The sequence below is a fragment of the Benincasa hispida genome, chromosome 1, assembly GCF_027475165.1.
Source record: "Benincasa hispida cultivar pf3 chromosome 1, pf3_genome.v1.1, whole genome shotgun sequence".
Lineage (NCBI taxonomy): Eukaryota > Viridiplantae > Streptophyta > Magnoliopsida > Cucurbitales > Cucurbitaceae > Benincasa > Benincasa hispida.
In genome coordinates, this window is record NC_143478.1 from 48,058,499 (window position 1) to 48,078,335 (window position 19,837).

A 19,837-nucleotide genomic window follows, 5' to 3' on the forward strand; every position below is an offset into this window, starting at 1 on the left:
CTTTTAATACCACAAAAGTGATCGTAACCTATTAATCCTTTCAAAAATCATTCTTAAGAGATATCATCCTTATTAACTCCCTTAAAATTCACAATCTCTTATTAATTTTATTTTTCTTCTTTCTTTTCTACAAATAGCTTTAATCTTGTACATAAGTATGTGCCTTGTCAATAACTTTACTCCGTGGCTTAAACAAGTACTATCTTTTCTATCATCAACACCATAATCGAATAATCAACCCATACTAACCTTTGTCAATTCAATAAACAAACAGTAACAAACAACTTTTACATAAACTAAATAAATAATTTTATGTACAACTTTAATAAAATGTTTTTAAGGAAAATTATGTTTTAAGTTCTTGAACTTGCATTTGGTCCCTCAACTTTTAATTTAGTCATTCTAATCTCTTAATTTTGCAAAATAGATTTGAAAGGTTCTTATTTCCATTTTATTAATTAAATAAATACTTTTATACTATTTAATTTGTATATTACATTTATAAATTAAAAAAATACAAGATTTATTTCCTCTCTCCTACGTGGAAACATCCGGTTAGCCTTTCCCCTTCTTTTATCCTCAAAGCTTCCATTTCCAAATGCCCATCGGCCATCATACCCGCTCTCCAGCTCCACAATCCCTCTATGTCCACCTGCTCTTGTGATTCCGCCGAATGATATGTGTAATGTGGGTGTCAATTTTTGCGACCAGGGCGCTGACTTATTTTCTCGATTTAAGAATTTTATATGGTTATTTCTCTAGAAATTGCCCAAATAAATTTAAAGTAGAAATTGGAGATGGTGCAGTTGGTCCAAGTGAGAGACAGAAGGAACCATCTAGATTTTCATTAGAAGAGAAGAATGGTGGAGGAAGAGGACGATAGAGAGAAGAGTGAGAATGGGAGAGAGAGGAGAAGGAAATATATTTTTTATTTTTTAATTTATAAATTTCATATCAAAATTAAAAATAGTATAAAAATATTTAATTAATTAATAAGTGTCCTTTTAAATCTATTTTACAAAATTAAGGGACTAAAATCGCTAAATTAAAACTTGAGGGACCAAATGCACCTATTTCTAATAACACATGGACTAAAAATATATTTTTCCCAATTGTTTACTAATAAGACGTATCTAACAAAGAAAAGGAGCCCATCGATGAGTTACAGGGACGCTCTGGAACTACTATATAAGTCCGTCTATATAAACCATAACTGGGTGCTCTTATACCTAATGTAATAACTCAACTTTTCGAGATCTCTAAATGAAGTTATTAGTATTTATTAATTAATTTAAAATAATTAAATTGTGTAAATCTGAAAACCTACATAGAAACAAAACTCTAATTTTAAAAAATAAAATCATAACTTTTTAAAATTTATAAACTAAATTAAAATACAATCCAAAATTTATGGATTAAAGTGTAACATTTTGAAATGACAAATTAAACTTAAATTCAAAACCTAATAACAAAAAAGTTATTTTTTATATTATTATATTTGACCAAACGAGTTCCACACGATCAGAAATTTAACTATCTCATCGTTATTAGACTTTGAATTATTTCTCAAATCTTAAGTTGTTGATTTTGAAACTCCAAAATCAAATAAACACAGATCCAAATATCATAGACTCGCTCATAAATAAATAAAGTGAATAATATTAAAAAAAAAATTTTAAAAAAAAAAAATGCTTGCCGAGAAATCATGCTTCGCCGCAAGAAGCTTACGAAGCGAGTTGTAGTCAAACAAATAGTAAAAGACCACAAGGCATTATTAGCAGCCAATGAATTGGTCAACACCATATGTACATAAAAAGAGGCTTATAAGGCTAAAAGGCGTCACCCGTCTCCACTTCCCCCGAATCCATTTTCTTCTCTTCTTCCTGCTTCGAATTGCGATTCATTACTGAGCAGAAAAATGTTGGAGTGCCTTCCTCCTCCGGAATCTCCCACCTTCTCCCCGATGCACCAAGGTTTGCTACTTTCTCTTCTTACTCCATTCAATTCAACCCCATTTTTCTGGTCTGCCCTCTAACTGTTTGTCAATTTGCCTCAATGAAGAACAGGCCCCATGGATGCTTCCTCCTCCTCCTCGCCTCTCCCATCCACAACCACCATCAGTCTCTCTCACGTCTACTCCGCTGTTCTTCAAACCAATTCCTTCAAGGAGATGTCGAGAATCACCAGCTCCATGGATCTTATGGCCGCCGATCATGATCAACTTCAAGACCTCTCCGGAATGCTCACCCAAGTTCTTAGCCCCGATCGAGAACGCGTCCTCAATGCCCTTCACTGCTCCAAATCCACTTCCACTTCCCTTTTCAATCTTATCTCTTCTTACTTCGATTACAGCGAGAAAACCACCAGTCTCTGCCTCACCCTCCGGAGTATCGTTGCTCAAGCCCGTCGACTCTATTCCCCAATTCACACCCTCCTCGGTGATCTTCCCATTGATTCCCTCTCCCAGCCTGACTGCGACCTCGTCTTCCAAGAATTCCTTAAATTCAACGATGACACTAACCCTTTTCCCCGCCCTGACTCACAGACCTTCGACCCAATTCGAGACCATTTCTGCAATCTCAAGCACCAACTAGAGCGTCGCCTTCGCAAGTCCAGCTCCAGAATTCGCCTTGTTCGCCCTCCCAACCCCAACTCCAACACCGTCATCTGCTGCGGCAGCAGTGCTGCAATTACGGCCTACATTCCTCCAAAGTTCGCCAGGAGAGAATTGGCGTATGTAGCTCAGCTTAAAGTTGCATCTAGAAATACCTATGTTCTGAAGACTGACCTTGACACGCTTGATAGCCTTGTCGGCCGCCTGCATAACACCGTGGAGGACGACAAGCGTTTCATTCGACTGGGTTTGAATATGGGGAATGATAAGCACGCAGTTCAGTTAGTGCTCAAACAGTTGGGGAAGAACCACCGGACTTCGGAGCAGTACCTTGATCTTCTTGAGGAGAAGATAACTACTTGTTTCACTACTGTCAACCTCTCAAGATCTCAACTTCTCAAGGAGATTCTACTTCATCAAACTAGTTTGGGCTCTTCTCATTCCCAATAGTTACACTCAACTGAATCTGGGATTCACTCTATTTTTTCTTTCTAAATGTAGTTTTGTTCCTAAACTAATATTCAACTTGTCTTTAACCCGTTTAGTTTACAGTTTACAGTTTACACCAATAATAGATACTCAATAAATTCATACCTTCTGAAACTCTCACAGTAGACTGCAGTTTGAAAATTGAAATCATTTCGTAATCAAGTTATACACGTGCTGTGCTTGATGGGTTGAATACATAGCTCTTAGAAACAAACTATGCATTGATATTTTAAGTTATTAAGTAATTTTAGAATACTGCTTTCCTTGTGTGAGAATGGAAAGCAGAATAGGACATACAGTTTCTGTATAATTATGGTATCAAGTAGTGGAGGCATCGCCTTCTTTGGCTTTGGAAACTATCTCCTCTGTGGTGATGCCTATGATCTTGTTAGCACTCCTCAAATCTACACAGGAATATGCCCCATCCGCACCCTGTATTTGGTTCTTTTCCAAGTTAGAGAAGGCAAAGGGATATTAAACAACATGAGTAGATTCTCTTGTGCTTGATGAGTTCTCACCCGGACAATGATCCCCAGCTTTTGTAACTTGTGAACTGCATCATCCACGTCAAAATTACAGCTCTGATCAAACTCTCCTTTAATCAGCTCCTCACACCGCAGGTCAAGCTCCTGCTTACATAACCAAAGAAAAATAAGTAAAGCATCGACAACACCTTACTCGTTCATGATCACTTCTGTGAGTCATGAAATATAGTGCAACCAGTCACTCCTCCGCATCATAGTGCGAGTCTAAAGAGGAACAAGGTTTTGTGTATGCACCTGTTTTGTCGCCTCTCCCTGTTTCATCAATATGTAGAAGGAAATAATCACCTCCTTTACCTAAAAGTTAACAGAGACGTGGGAACATAAGCCACGTGTAACGAACACCAAAAACAGCATTCAGAATGAGGATTAGAAGAAAGATATCTTCCTCCACTAGAAACTGCAAACCAAGCTAATCTATGCTACAATCAGTTCTATAACTATATTCTATACTATATTTGTATCTATAAATATATCAAAAGGAGTTTGAAGGATAAAGATTATGTTATGTTTTCTGTACCCCTACTTGAATAGTTAATTCCAACTTTTAGTAATAAAGAATACTATTCTTGTATTCGCTTTATGAGCAAATAGATCTGCTATAAAGTAATCTTTTCACACCAAGTGTGGAAATATTCTAAAGCAACTAATACTCCCTATCCTGTGGCAGAGAGCGTGCTACTTACTTCTTGCTGAATAACTTCGTCACACAAGTGAAGAAGAGTGCCCCTTCCGCTGTCTAGTTGTTTGTCATACACGCAGCTTGTGATTAGGCTCTGATATGACACTAAATTACCCTGAAACCTACAGGAAATCGGAGATAAGTTAGCACTAGCTCAAGGGGTAATGGGGAAATGCAATACTAATTCTTTGAAGCAATATAAAGCTATAGTCTAGAAAATAAGTAACATTAGTCACACCCATTAGCAGAAATGGGAAGAGAGGAGGCCGTGTAACTTTACGAGAGATATGTTTTCACACAGTAACCACCGACTGCAGAGAGGATAGCAAAAATGACTTTGACATCTGCTTTAGGGACGCTAAGCGAGCCAATAACAGTAACCTGTCCGAGGAGGGAGGGAGGGTGAGAGGTGTATTTGCGTTCATAAGTCCATACAGAATTTTCGACTAAAACAACCAACCAGCCCGATTGCAGCAGACACGAGGAACTTCACCCAGTCCATTGGAGTTAAACCTGGATTATTCTTTTCCGGCTGTAAAAAGTTCACGTTTTTCCAGAAATAACCAAGTTCAGAAGTTCCATACAATAGTGGCCGCACATTGGTAACGTTGAATACCAAAAAAAACAGAGGAAAATATGAACGAGAAGTGGATTACGAAACCTACAAGCACAATCTCAAGATCTGCCATCGGTATATTCTTGAAATGCTTGACAAAGATACCCCGTTCCATTTCCTTTGTCGTATTTGCTGGCCTATTCAATTATATCTTTGTTAGAAGTCAATAAACATTTCTAATTTTAAGTCGCAGATAAAGGAAAATGTTCGTAAGAAGTCAATAACATTTCAACCCGTGCACTCCAACCATGTTAGAGAGAGAAAAACAAAAAACAAGAATCTCATTTGAGCTTAAAAACTTTCCATTCAGAAGTGGCTCACAAACAAGAAGGAAAAAGAACCTGTAAATAACGATAATTCTATCAAATGTGGGTTCTTGGATCGTAATCTTGTTCAATAGCATAGAGATCCTGGGATGACATACAATAGATTATAAGCAAGCAATCAAGGAATCTGAAAGACAAATAATTGCCCATGCTTGACCTCCCGGTTGCTAGGAAGAAAGCAAGGGGCTTCCCTAGTTAAACTAATCCAACCATTGACGCACGAAGCCAAATTATGGAGTGGTAGAGTTCAAACCCAAATGTCATGTTCTCAACACGAATGCGCTCTACATACAAGCCATCATCCTCTGACTCTGTACTGATGTCAATTTGTTTTGAAAATACCTGACTTTGGCGGCTTCTTGAGGCTCCAAATAGAAGGTTCTTTAACCTGTAGAAATAAAGCAACAGACAAGTGACATGTAAAGAAAACAAAGAAGTTCACGAGACTGATAATAATGTCTGTACTGACCCTGTGACTTTGAGAAAGAACATCCATATTCGCATAATGATGGCATTTACTTTCGTTTTGTAAAAGTAATCGTTCATTTGATCAATCCCAATACCACGGCGGAAAATTATGTACTACAATAGTATAATAGATCAATTCACGTCAGTTCTATGTTGTTGAATAATGCCCAAGTGATACTGTTAAAAGAGAGTGAAAAGGTAACTGTTTGCAGATTCAAGTGAAAAACACAGAAGGAAGATAATTAAGCATATATTTTTAATGACCGATGAGGATGGTGATGAAAACGGATACATTCACATCTAGCATACTTGTCCTAGTGTAAATCACAATGAAAACATAATTTACAATAGAAGAATGTGATGTAACTGGTTGCTGAACAGTTTGCTGAAGAGTGGGAGCAAAACCCATCATTTTCTCGAGCTATCAATTTAATATGCCAAACATAACCTCTACCTATCTCCACGATTGTATGATATCGTCCACTATGAGCATAAATTCTTATTACTTTGCTTTTGAAAATCCACCCAAAATATCTCATACCAATTAAGATAATCATCCTTACTTATATATCATGATATCTCCCTTCCCAACCGATGTGAAACAATCAATTTGTTGACAGATACAAAAAATGTACTCTGAAGCAATGCGTCAATAGAATTAAGTACTTGGTCATAGCTTCATTTCCTGGTCACATCTTGTTTTAAATTAATGCCAATTAACCAGGTTTGGTACCTTATCAGCAAAATATGGAAGATTGTCGTGAGGATTCTCCGTGAAGTATTTCGTCAAAAGCTTCTTGTCAAGCTTCATGAGTCAAAATAAAACCATAGGATAAACAATTTTTACACTTCATAGAAAATGACTATCAGTAGTTAATTCTGTTTCCAAAAGAAGAAAACAAATATCAGTAGTTAATTAGTTATGTTCCTCTGAAATATTATGTTAGCATTTGGCACTATCAAAAAGGAAAAGTAATATAGCACCTTGGACTCATCCACAGAGATGGGAAGATTTAGACGATATTGTGCAGATAGTGCAACCGCGATTTCCTCGTCTGTTGTTAATTTAAAATTGCTCTTCTCCATAACCTGACGAAATCAAACTATTGGAGAAAGAACCGAACCATGGAATAGAAAATCAAGCCAAAACAGAATAACTCCTACAAATATAGTTAGTGGTGCCACCACAAAGATTATTGAATGTACCCGTCACAATGTGATGATGTTGTGCCTTTTCAACAAAAAAAGTATAAAACTGAACCCGAAATGGATCGTCGCAATTCAGAGATAAAGATTCTCAAGCAACGATAGAGAGATAATCAGAATTAAACTGAAGGATTGGTGAATGAGGAACCATTGAATGATAAAAGCTAGCAAATGCTATAGCCACAGTACCTGAAACAGTTTCCCCAGAAATTTTTGTTCCATAACATCGATTTCTTCAGGCGAGAGATTTTCCTTCTCCAATTTTCGGGCCCCGTGTATAGGTTCGAATAATGAATATAAATGCTGCATATAAATGAATCAATCTTACCTATCGCACCAAATATAGAATAATTCTGTAGAAGAAGGAACAGTAATAAAAACGTTTTAATACCAAAAGATCATCAAATTGCAGAAGATACCAAGCTCGAATTGAGTATTCAACTCTCTGGCAAAACATCAGAAACTCATACCGGTCTTCAGTATCTTCAGTCCAGAAAACCGAGTGAGGAAAAGAGATGAGAAACAGAAAATGAGGACGATGAAGAAGAGTAGGAAGGTACCGAGATGGCTGGACAAGGCGTTGATAAGCGTGGGCTTGAGGATGGGGATAACCGATTCCCTCTCCAAGCGAATGACTTCCCTCCTCTTCTTGGTCATTGTTCGGAAGCCTCCAAATGCAAAACGACCACCATAAACAGAAATCCCAATTGATGGAGCTCTGATCTGGTTTACCAGTTCGTGGCAGATGAAATCCATGGCCATGGCTCCCCATATTCGTTCAACAAACCCTCCCGGTCTATTCGGCGGGAAATTCTCCTGGATTGTTCAGTCCTACCACCAAATCATATGCAATATTATTTTAGCTGTAATAAACTGATAACTTCCATATGTTATGCGCGTGAATTTTGTCCCTTGCTTTGAAGGCTTTTTTTCAATGTCATTCAAACTTTCAGTCAATTTAACTTTTAAGTAATATGACAATTTTATTATTCAAATATTATTTAATGAGCTAATTTAGACAAATTCAAAAGTTAGGAGCAACTCGAGGAGTTTATGACACCCTATTAGACATAAGATTGAAATGACTCAAATCCAACAAGATTGATGACATTCGAAATATTTTGACTCTTTCAATCTAATCGAATAGATTAAGTCATCTATCAATCAATTTTAAAATATTACGTATGCTTTCATCATGATATTAGGCAAGTAAAGTAGTTAGAAGTACTGGATTTTATCATGTATTTTTTTCATCTCGAGACCACTTTTTTTTTGGAACAAACAACTTTTTTCTATGCATAAAAGGAAGCTTTTTGTCGTAACATGCTATATTTTCTCTTTCATTGTCATTAGATTGATGGTCACATGCTTTCCATAAATTTTGCCCTTTTATACCCATATTGTAAGATAGGTTATTGTTGGGCTGATGTTTGAACTGCAGGCCCAAAACTGAAGCTTGTGAAATCTGATCCACGAAGAATAAGGATAGGTAAAATGCAAGGTTGTGAAACTCAGATCTCAATTCCCCTACTTAAGCAGGTAATTAAGGAAATTAACCAAGTATAAGTTAAATCTTATGTTGAAGGGAAGGAAAATTCCAAGTATTGGAATAAACTTTTTGAGTAGCTTTGAGTTGAGTCTTAACTAGTAAAAATTTGGCCAAGTATGAAGCCAAAAAGAAACCATGTGTAGGGTGTAGGGAGCATTAACACATAAGGCTCTAATGAGGTCAAGTTTGTAGAGGTTATAAAGGATTAAGTATTGAAGCCAAGGACAACCATAGGTTGAGCTTGTGAGGTATGGACACATGTGTTGGGATGGCAAGAGGTTGCATGAGCAAGCAGCAAGGAAGGGCCATCAAGTGACAAGGATGGGCCAGGTACGAGCAAGGATGCATTCAGTTGTATGCGAGCGTGGACGCTACATGTTGGAGCGTTGCGTGCAGACGATCGCATAGCTGCTTACGGGGCTTCACGATGCACTAGACGATGAGAGAGACGTGAGCACTAGACGATGGGTGTAAGCACTAGACGATGGGCGAGAGCGTGAACGTTAGACGATGACCAAAAGCGAGAGCGCTAGACGATGAGCTATGCGATGAGTGCAAGAGCTACACAATGAAGCTATACGATGTACCAAGCCATGATGGACACATAGTGTAGTATCTATGCGTTGATAGGGCTTGCGGCACACAAGGCTTGCGAGGTTAGGTAGGAATGCATTGGTCTTATGCAAGTGGCTATGGGCATTGGCAAGCAACAAGGAAATGCTTGCGTCATAAGGTAGGAGTTAGCAAGAGGCTAGGCGATGGTAAGACAAACCATGAGGCGTTGACTTGAGACCTAGCTTGACCTAAAGGTTGGTATACGATGGTGATATGCTATGCGCTAAGGCTGAATTATGCGCCAAGGACATCCGAGGGCATATGGGTGCATATGATAAGGCTAGCAGTATGCAATGGAAGGATGTGATGGTCATAGTCCTAGTTGAATGCATATGCCAAGGGTGAGCCATGTGAGGAGAGGAGTATGTGGCCAAGTAAGGACTTGCGATGCCTTGAGGTTAGTCATGTGATCAAGTAAGCATGCGGCCATGTAATTGGAAGGGCATGCGATGATGAGAGAGCTATGGGCTGATGAATTCACCCGGACAAGTGGCTAAATCGAGAAGAGGTTGAGCTTAAGTAAGTATGAGGTGGACAAATAGGATTTCACGCAAAGGAGACTTATGCATGAGGAAGACAACTCAAACTTCATGCAAGTAGGAAGTGGCATGGAAGTAGGTGAGTGGTATAAAACTAGGTGGTGGCAAAGCAAGGTGAAGACACTTCAAAAGTTCCTAAGTAGGAGGTGTCATGCATTAGGGCCTTAAGAGATGATGAGGATCAGTTGCCAAAGGCCTATAAATACCACCACAAGGTTTCTCTTCAGTTCATAACACAAATTCTCTTCAAAGGACATTAGAAAGAGTGTTTGAGGGCAGATTCAGAAGAAGCTTAATGTTAATCATGAAGAACATGCATTGATAGCAAGACTATGCGTTGATCAAGTGGTGCCAAGAGGTGGAAATGCTATCAGATAGTGAGGACATGAAGTAGCATCAACTTGGAATGAGGAGTTCTCCCAAACTACTTGTGCATTTAGAGTGCTTTCAAAGCCACTTGAAAGCTTTGAGAGTCTACTTTTCAAAGCAGGGTGCCAGAGAAGAAGAAAAAAAGAATCAGGCTGGAGAATGAAGAAAATACATAATGGTCGAGCTTTTAGGTAAGCTTGGACCAGTTTTGATGATTTAAGGATTCCAACCAAACCATGAGGAGTTCTAAGCTGAGATTTTAAGGTAAGTAAATTAAGAAATTTCTAAACCTGTTTGTAGAAGGAAATGTCTCAAAATAAGGTTTGAAATGATGAGTAATCTGAGCTTCAAAATGAATCTAAAATTTAGGGTTCAAAAAGGAGCCCGAGGAAACCAAGGAACTTGGAAAGAGAGAAGTTCCTGCCAATCAAGGTGAGTAGTATTTCCTTTAAGGTCTTAAGAATATATTTTAGAGTATATATTTATGTTATGTTGTGAATGAGTAGTTAGAACGAGTATGAGAATATGTGACTGGGATGGTCAGGGGGTCAATAGACCTACCTGAGCCCAGAGCAGAATCTCACGAGATAGTCAGGGGGCCATAAGGCCTAGTTTATGAGCCTGTGGGAAGAACCTCGTATGGAATGGTCAGAGGGCCAATAGGCCTAGCTTCTGAACCCATAAGTGGGGATCTATGTGCACATAGGGAACACAGGAGAGTATGTGTTTATGATTGGCATCAGTTTAACTATCTACCGTGTGTGTAGGTAGGGTTGAGAATAGACTCATTCGAGATAGAGGTTTGGATGTTAACCTCGTAATTGTGATATGTTTGTATTATTATGAGTTGAAAGAGACTCTAGAAGTTACTTACCACTCACTGAGCTTTTTGAAACTCATTCTTTTCTTTCATGTTTTCCTTTCCAGGTAGCAAAAGATAAGGAGTTACAGGGTGCTGCTAAGGTCAAGGTCTGCTATGCCACAGCCACACTGCCGATTTAAAGTTGTTGATGTAAAATTTGTAGTTAAGTCTAGGAATTTTAAACGTTATACTGTTTATAATAAAATGATTTTAGTCAAATAGTTGTTTATATCCTTGGCTTAAAGTTTAATGAGTGCAAAAGGTTCAGAGGGGCAGTAGGTATCATGAAAGAGTGATATTTGTTGTCCTCAAACCTCCTTTCGGGTTCTAAAGGTAGGCTCGGGAGGGGGTGTGTCAAAGGTAGAGTGATGACAATGTCAAAAGCTTGAATGAGAGACATGTGCAGTAAGAAATCTTTACCTCTTTTGCCGTGTAGAATAAGCTTATTGAAATTAAATGAAAATCAATTTTGGTAAATTCCTTCTCTCTCTCAAACGAATTTGAACTTTTCTATCCACTCTCTCTAACCCTCTTGAGTTTTGATGAGATTTGAAGATATATCTGAAGGATCTCTTAACGAAGAGCATCCATAAGCACGTTTAGATCTTTTCAATTTCACTATGACCGAAATACAACATATAAATTCGAACATACAGTTATGCAAATAAACAATAATTAATGGCATGCTTTAAACACTAAAGAATAAGGAAAAGAGTTCTCATACCAGTTGAAGATGCTCTTCAAGCTTTGGAACTCAAACGCAGTGGAAGACCTCTATGCGATCTACTATCACCCAGCAAATGCGTCGGCTGCAGCAGCACGATCAATCACGAACAAATGAACGCAGCAGGGACGACATCACCAAAAAGGAGTCCTTGGTATTCTTGGAGTGAGAACACAAAGTGTGGTATTTGGTGAGTTTGGTAAAGGTAGGAGGAAGAAAAAATCGTGTAAACGATAAGCAAGTAGGAGAGAAAAGGAAACTATCGTACAGCTAAGTGCTTATCATTTAGAAGAAGCTACACAACCGTGTATGTTTTACTAAACGATCATTTAGGAAAAGGTAAGCGATCGTTTAGAAAACACGACACACTATACGATCGTTTAGGAAATCTATCTGATTGTTTAGGAACTAGCGTACGTCGTTTAGGCGCGAGGTGTGCAGTCGTTTAGGCGCTGAGCGGCTATCGTATAGGCTCTCGACTTAAGCAATCGTTTACATTTCCACACGATTGCCAAAATTTCCGAACTTTTCGAACGTTTTGCAAAATGAAACAAAATTTCATTTTATTCTTCGGTTACAATAACCGACGCGACTGCTCCCACTAATGCACGTCCAGGAGAAATTTTAGGCCAATTATCATATAATTAACCAACTAAATAATTAATAAATATAATTATATTATATTTTTACCCTATAATTTGATATCACATGTCTACTATAGTAATTTCTCCTCTACTTGATATAAATCACATTTATATCTAATTTCTTCCAAAATAATGTATCTCATACATTTAGCCAATTATATCATATATAATTAACCAGTCCAATTATATCATATATAATCGAACTTCCTCTTGTCAATTTGAACATTTCAAATTAACCCAAATACTGATTCTCAATTTTATCCAAGCTACCTAGGGAACTTAATGGACCTGTGGCTCGAAGCTCCAACAGACCGTGAATCTGACTAAACTCTTTAGCCACGAGATCTACCATCCGTTAACTGTCAGACATTCCACTAAAGACCAACAACTGAACTCTTCTTATCACAGATATATTTATGTGTCCATCGGATATAACCAATCATGAGTAATGACCCTTCATAGATGCTCGTAAGTACAGCTGTGCCAAATTACCTTTTTTCCCCTGTAGTTACATCTCACTTCTTAAGTACCATTGATTCCTCTAGTGAACAATACAACATAGTCCAACTATGTGTGAACACCTCTTGGTCCAAGAAAATGTGTGTGGCGCCACATCATTCAAGCCCAGGAATCAGCTCTTAAGGGAGCTTTCTATCTACTTGCCCCTACCTCAGGGAAGCAGTGAATTTCATCTTGTGTAGCTGAGTTCCCAGCTCCCAAATCAGACGAATCCTTAAAATGGTAAGTTTGAATCGGCGACCTGGCCATTCGCACCCATACAAATCAAAGGACCGCCCTCAATGGTAGAAGTTCCCAACTCACTCAGGATTGAGGTCATGTTACCTATGGTCATCCTAGTGAAGTGAAGTCTCTATCATGAATGGTGTTATATAACGAGACGTTAACACTTCATGGTCAGGTCTTATACAAACTCTTTGTTTCTAATAAATGAGGTGTAATCAGTTTACTAGTGTATTATTATGTTCTATATATACCATTTCCCCTTACATTTATCCCTTTTATTCTAATTCACAAATAAATTGGTAAAGCCAGCAGAAAATTTTTTATACTGATTTCTTAGAACTAGGGATGTTGTTTCCTCCAACCCTCTACTCTTATCTCGGGACAACTTTTACTTCTAGAACAAACAAGTTCTTTTTTTAATTCTCAGAATGAAGCATTTATCGTAACATGTTATATTTTCTCTTCCATGGTCATCAAATTGATGGTCACATACTTTGCATAAATGTTTGTCCTTTATGTCCATATTCTAAGATAAGTAACTTAACAGCTACCGTCCAACTAAACATGTGAATAGTCACTAGATTCATACGGACTAAATATATCATTAAATAAACATATCTAAAAGTTAAAACCACTTATTTATAATTTAGATTTTAAAATTGATGAATGATTTTTAAATTTTAAAAATAATTTATTATTTAGGTCTCGTTTGGCAACAATTTGAACCCCGTTTAATAATAATTTGATTTTTAGTTTTTGTTTAAAAGTTAAGTTTATTTCATCCACATTTGGCATCTTCTTTAAGTACAATGGAGCTGAATTCCAAAAGCAAAAATAACTTTTTGAAAGCTATTTTTTTTTAGTTTTCAAATTTTGATTTGGTTTTTTAAACCATTTGTGAAAAGTAGATAACAAAGGAAGAAATTTGGAGGTGGAAGTAGTGTCCATAGGCTTAATTTTCAAAAACAAAAACAAAAAACAAAATGGTTACCGAATGGGGCCTTGAATTTTGAGTTTTTGTTTATAAACATTAAGCCTATACACACTACTTCCACTCCCAATTTTTTCTTTGTTATCTACTTTTGACTAATATTTTAAAAAACCAAGCCAAGATTTGAAAACTAAAACAAGTAACTTTTAAAAACTTGTTTTTATTTTTGGAATTTGGCTAAGAATTCAACTATTGAACTTAAGAAAGATGCAAATCATGATAAGAAATGAGAAGGAAATAGGCTTAATTTTTAAAAACGAAAAACTAAAAACAAAATTAGTACCAAACAGGACCTTAGTAATTGTAAGTAAATTTTTTACGTATAAAATATTGGTTGATTAATTAGCAAAACGTTGTTTAGTATCACAACTTTTTTTGTATTACGATTTGAGAATAATAACTTTATCGATCTACGGATGTCTTTAATCAATAAGATCACTTATACCAATGAATTAGTTAATAATTTATTTTGCTTCATTGGTTTATAACCCTAGACATGGAGATGTGATATCAATGCATTGTTATGCTAATTACATGATCTAATAGATTATTGTTGTAGCACTAATTTTCTTTTAATTGTTGTAGTCCTAGTTGAATCAGAGTATCTTACCATAAAAATAGTTTATATACAAAGCAGCACCAACTATGACAAATTCATTACTCCACAATCCATATAAAGTGGAAACAATGAAAGTTGTCATTCATCTTATTTATCCAACAGAATTTCATGTCAAATATTATGCTTTGGCTCTTCATAAATATATATGTTTTTGAGAAAACATAAATATATATGTTAATCCTTACCGATAAATTTTAATATTACATTTAGTATAACTAATATATAAAATTTTGAAAGCATAAGAAGTAAAAATGAATATAAATAAATAAATAAAGACCACGTGTAAATTAAAAAGTTTGGACGTTGGAAGTTAAACCTCCTTAATTTTATTCTCATTCAACTAGTATTAGTACTAATTATAAAAATATCTTATCTTTACGAGCATCTCTGAGGTTCTGCTTGAGATTACTGTATTTAATTGTTGGTAGCGATACTTTTAGAAGAATTGGTTATGAATGCAAGTAAAATAATGTTTGATAAATTTTACTTTTAAATTAAAAAAAGCTAGTTATGGTGTTTGGTAAATTAATATTAAACTGGTGCAATTTAGTTATATGAACCAAACTAGGCTTATTATTTCGATTATTTTTGCATGCATGATTAATTTATAATCTATTTAAAATTGTATAACATTTAAATTTCAACTAATTTTATTTAATCTAAATTATTCGATAAAATATTTAAAAAATATATAAGAAATGTAATTGAAATTTGATAATATATATGATAAAATATATTAATATGAAAGGATATTATTATAAGGGAAACTGTCAAAAATGGAAGTATGCAAAATATTTACATACTATAGCAAAAAAATGGACCAACGGAAAGCAACTTTCATTTTTTTTAAATTCCAAAACTACCCCCATACATATTTTAATTTTGTGCACGTAGAATCACTGATTTCTTCCTTCTTTGTCGATTTCATTCTTCTTCATCTATCTCCATCGACTTCATCATTCTTCATCTCAACAACTCATTCCTCCTCCTCCTCCTCCTCCTTCACAAAATTTTACGCCAAATTTATATATTTCTTATTCTATATCTCTACTTTTCTTTTCCTTCTTCTACAGAGCATCAACTTTTAGTTTATTTTTCATCAATGTCTCTCTCTCTCTTTTTTTTTTTTTTTTTTTTTGTCCTTGTTTTGTTTTGAATTGTATCGATATGTCTATCACAATTGTTGGTGGTTTTCTCTAAAATCAGGCACTACTTTATCATAACTCTATCTTTGTCTATCACTGATAGACAGAGATAGAGTGATAGACAGAGATAGAACTCTATCTCTGACTATTACAAATAGTCAAAGATAGACGCCTATCTTTGTCTATCTCTTTATTTTGTCCCTGTTTTGTTTTGAATTGAATTCACTACTTTGTATTGCATCAGCGTAAAAGATTCTTTCAGTGGTAGATAAACAATGATATATTACTATCTCTGTCTATCACTCATCATTATGATTTTATCTTTCAGTGATATGTAGAGATACACTCTATCTTTGTCTATCCTTGATATATAAAGATAGGCGCCTATCTTTGCATATCTCTTTGTCTTGACTTAAATTCACTACTTTATATTGTATTCTATCAGCGAGATAGAAATATTCATTGATAGACAACGATATATCACTATCTCTGTCTATCATTCATCATTGTGATTGGTTTATCAACGATAGAAAGAGATAGAAATCTAGTACTGTGTATCTGATAGACATTGATAGAGTTCTATCTGATAGACAGTGACAGAGTTCTATCTTTGTCTATCACTGAGACAAAGATAGAACTATATTTCTATCTATCACTATTGGATATTTTCATTATGAGCTTCTTACATAATCTTAGTGATATTTTCATTATAAGTTTCTTATATAATCTTTTTTTTTTTTTCATTTTGCAGAATACCATGACTATTCCTCTAGTTGTTTTTTATGGAGGGCAATGGAGTGATTATCACTTCTATGAGAATTATGAGGTTGGTGGAATTTTTGTACATGACTAGATAGACTTCAGTGGTTTTATTGGTTTATATATGAAGAGAATCAATTGGATGGGTTGGTAGATTTGTCAGTTTTATTAGATTTTGGTACAAATAGTATTCAAATTGTGGTTTCAATAAAAAAGGATAAAGATGTTTTTCGGTATCTGATTTTGGCTAAAGATGCAATTAGTAGACATCCATTTGTTACTCATGTAAGTGCTTTGTTATTTGGAAGGGTTTTCTATTGTTATTAGTAGTGTAGGTGATGATGGTGATAAAATGTTATATTTAAGTTCTTCTTCTTCTTCAAATGATGAAGTTATAAGAGATATTTTTTATGGTGATTTGAAGTAAAAAAAATTTATTTGAAAGTAAAGAAGTACTTTCAAAGTGTTTTAACATAAAAGCAGTGAAGAATAATTTCCAATTTAGGGCTACAAGATCAAATTCAAAGTCTGTTGAGTTTAAATGTTTGCAAGAAGGCTACAAATGGTAAATTAGGGCATCTCGGTATAAGAATAGTGAGTTGTGGATACTTCGGAAGTACATTTTTTTACTATGAATGTCCATTGAACAAAACTCAGAGTTGTCATAGGCAAGCTTCTTCATAAGTAATATGCAATTGCTTGATAGATGATTTTAGGTTCATGTCTACTGATCAATCCATTCCTAGAGACATTATCTATAAGGCTCGTACAAAACTTGGGGTTAATACAAGTTATCAAAAATCTTGGAGGGCAAAAGAACACATAGTAAATATATTACAAGGTGATGCAATTGAATCATACATCTTGATTCCGAGCTTTTTTGAAAAGTTGAATGAAATGAATCTAGGTATGATCCATTTTTCTTAGCAAAATTCTATCACTTTCTATCATAGATAGAAGGTGACAGACAACTATCACTATCTATCAGTGATAATTGTCTATCACAGTCTATCTTAGATAGACAGTGATAATTGTTTAACACAGTATATCTTAGATAGACAGGGATAGACATCTATCACTGTCAATCTATACAATTTTGTTACTATTTACTCTTATAGAAATGTTTTCATGTAGTTTTACAAGTACCTGCACTACGATGATAGTGATCATTTCAAGTTTTGCTTCATGGTTTTTGGTGCATCAATTGAAGGGTGGAAGTATTGTAGACATATCATATTTATTGATGGCGCATTTTTTAAGTGTAAGTTTGGTGGGATGCTATTAATAACCTCATCATTAGATGGTAACAATCAAATTTTTTCCCTTGCATTTGCTATCATAGATTCTGAAAATGACGCATCATGGACATGGTTTTTTGAAAACATACGAAGTAGTTCTGGAGAACAAGAGAATTTAGTCATTGTTTTTTATAGGCGTCTTAGAATTCCTAAATGAGTTTTATGAGTGTTTGCTAATGTTGAGTACTATGTGTGCATAAGCATCTCTTAAGAAACTTGAAACTTCATTTTAAAGATCCATTACTTGATAAGTATTTCTTTAGTTGTGCTAATGCCTACACTGCTGATGACTTTGAGTACCACATGAGATCCATAAAGTCAACTTGTCCAAATATTAGAAGATATCTTAGTAGTGTTGGGTTTGAAAGGTGGTCTCAGATATATTCACGAAGAAGAAGGTACGGAATGATGACATCAAATGTTGCAGAAAGTGTAAACTTAGCTTTTAAGAATGTCAGATAATTACCTATGGCTAGCTTGCTTAGTTCAATTAGAGATATATCGCAAAAATGGTTTTATGATCAAATAAAGTTACTTTTGCAATGAAAACTCTTTTGATTTCTTGGCTGAGAACATATTATGATGAGAACACAAAAAGTCAAGAAGTTTCTTGGTAAGAATTTTGTCTTTTTCTTATTTTTGTTGGATATAAAAAATTTATGATTTATTAGTGTCTATCTCTGATTTTCACAGATAGATTCTCCCAGTTTCTATTGTGGCCTATCAGACTGATATGGTCTATTTGTCTATCTCAGATAGACAATGATTACCTTTTTTCTTAAATACTTGTTGATATTGATTACCTTTCTCGTATTTATTTATTGGGTTGATCTCATTAACAGTACTGAATACAAGATAATAGATGGAGATAAACAGTTCATAGTGAAGCTAGACTTGGAATCTTGCAGTTGTCGAGTATAGAATTTTGAGGAAATTTCATGTGTACATGCAGTTGTTGTTCTTCGAATGCTTAATTTAGCTACCTATTCTTATGTAGCTAACTTTTATTATAGAAGAACATTGTCAACAGAATACGGTAGTTGTGTTGACGTGCTAGAATTCATTTGGATTGGAGACCTAAAGATGATGTCATGAAAATATTACCTCTTATTGTTAAACATAAAGCTGGAAGACCTAGAAAACAAAGAGTTTCATTTGTAGGTGAATTTAAAAGTTCATCAAAATGTACTTGTCATAATCGTAAAGGTCACAATAATAAGACTTGGAAACTTGAACCAATTAATCAAATGATATAATCATTATTTTTGCATTGTAATACATGTATAGACATATGGATTGACACTAGAGTTTATGAATGATATTTTTTATTTATTATGTTCTTGAGTTGTAAATATTTTTAATAGTATCTTCACTTTTCAATGGAATTGTAAAAAGCACAAAAACTATCAGTGATTGCCAAAGATAATGTCTATCTTGTTGGGTTGTATGTCCTAAAACTCGCTATTTATATAATTAAACATATTTTATTTGCAATAAAGATGTTATTGAGGTTTATTCAATGATGTTGTTAGTGAATATGTAAATTGCACTTGTAAACCCTAAATCCAATCAAATAACGAACCCCTGACTATAACATGAATACTTAAACTTTATGTGAAGACATAAAAGAGGATCAAGTTTCAGTACATAGCCAAAACGGTTTATAAGTATAAGGATAAAATTGGGTAACTTATACTGGGGATACTATGGATGTGGCCTACTTTATATTTGATACAAACGAAGTGATCCCGAAATCGTTCATGTTGAGACATGTAAGTGGGGGCATGCAAAAGATGTTTGCATAAGATCGGACCACGAAATAGTCAATTTTCTTTATAACGACCGTTTATTGTTAAAACTGACTATTTCAATCTGATGACCTAATGTAACTCGATCTCAATCCTGAGCTAACTATGAACTCCTGTTTATTTGAGATTATTCTTTAATCTACATGGGTGAGAGTGGCTCAATAGCACTGCTCAATAAGCCTCACATTTCAGGGGTAAGACCGGGTAGATAGCGGGGGACATAGTCCT

At 35.2% G+C, this 19,837-nt stretch overlaps 2 protein-coding genes across 5 annotated transcripts; one reads left to right on the plus strand and one right to left on the minus strand.

Annotated features, from left to right (window-relative positions):
* Positions 1-1,634: 1,634 nt before the first annotated feature.
* Positions 1,635-3,217, plus strand: LOC120081857 (UPF0496 protein At3g19330-like). 2 transcript variants are annotated; one of them, XM_039037035.2, is made up of 2 exons: positions 1,635-1,973; positions 2,067-3,217. In XM_039037035.2, exons 1-2 carry the CDS (start codon positions 1,919-1,921, stop codon positions 3,062-3,064), a joined length of 1,053 nt encoding a protein of 350 aa, XP_038892963.1. In that variant the 5' UTR covers positions 1,635-1,918; the 3' UTR covers positions 3,065-3,217. The 2 variants fall into 2 exon arrangements, with proteins under 2 accessions (XP_038892963.1, XP_038892970.1); XM_039037042.2 differs by having other exon boundaries at positions 1,778-1,973; positions 2,062-3,217.
* A 14-nt stretch (positions 3,218-3,231) lies between these two features.
* LOC120081846 (uncharacterized) lies at positions 3,232-7,917 on the minus strand. 3 transcript variants are annotated; one of them, XM_039037024.2, is made up of 15 exons: positions 7,504-7,917; positions 7,335-7,426; positions 7,133-7,246; positions 6,722-6,826; positions 6,471-6,542; positions 5,739-5,851; positions 5,523-5,657; positions 5,285-5,353; positions 4,993-5,080; positions 4,788-4,859; positions 4,608-4,708; positions 4,332-4,449; positions 3,883-3,942; positions 3,622-3,732; positions 3,232-3,535 (listed from the first exon to the last, which is right to left on the minus strand). In XM_039037024.2, exons 1-15 carry the CDS (start codon positions 7,703-7,705, stop codon positions 3,422-3,424), a joined length of 1,566 nt encoding a protein of 521 aa, XP_038892952.1. In that variant the 5' UTR covers positions 7,706-7,917; the 3' UTR covers positions 3,232-3,421. The 3 variants fall into 3 exon arrangements, with proteins under 3 accessions (XP_038892952.1, XP_090165810.1, XP_090165812.1); XM_090309684.1 differs by lacking the exon at positions 7,335-7,426 and having other exon boundaries at positions 7,504-7,641; XM_090309686.1 differs by lacking the exon at positions 7,504-7,917 and having other exon boundaries at positions 7,363-7,410.
* Positions 7,918-19,837: the final 11,920 nt, after the last annotated feature.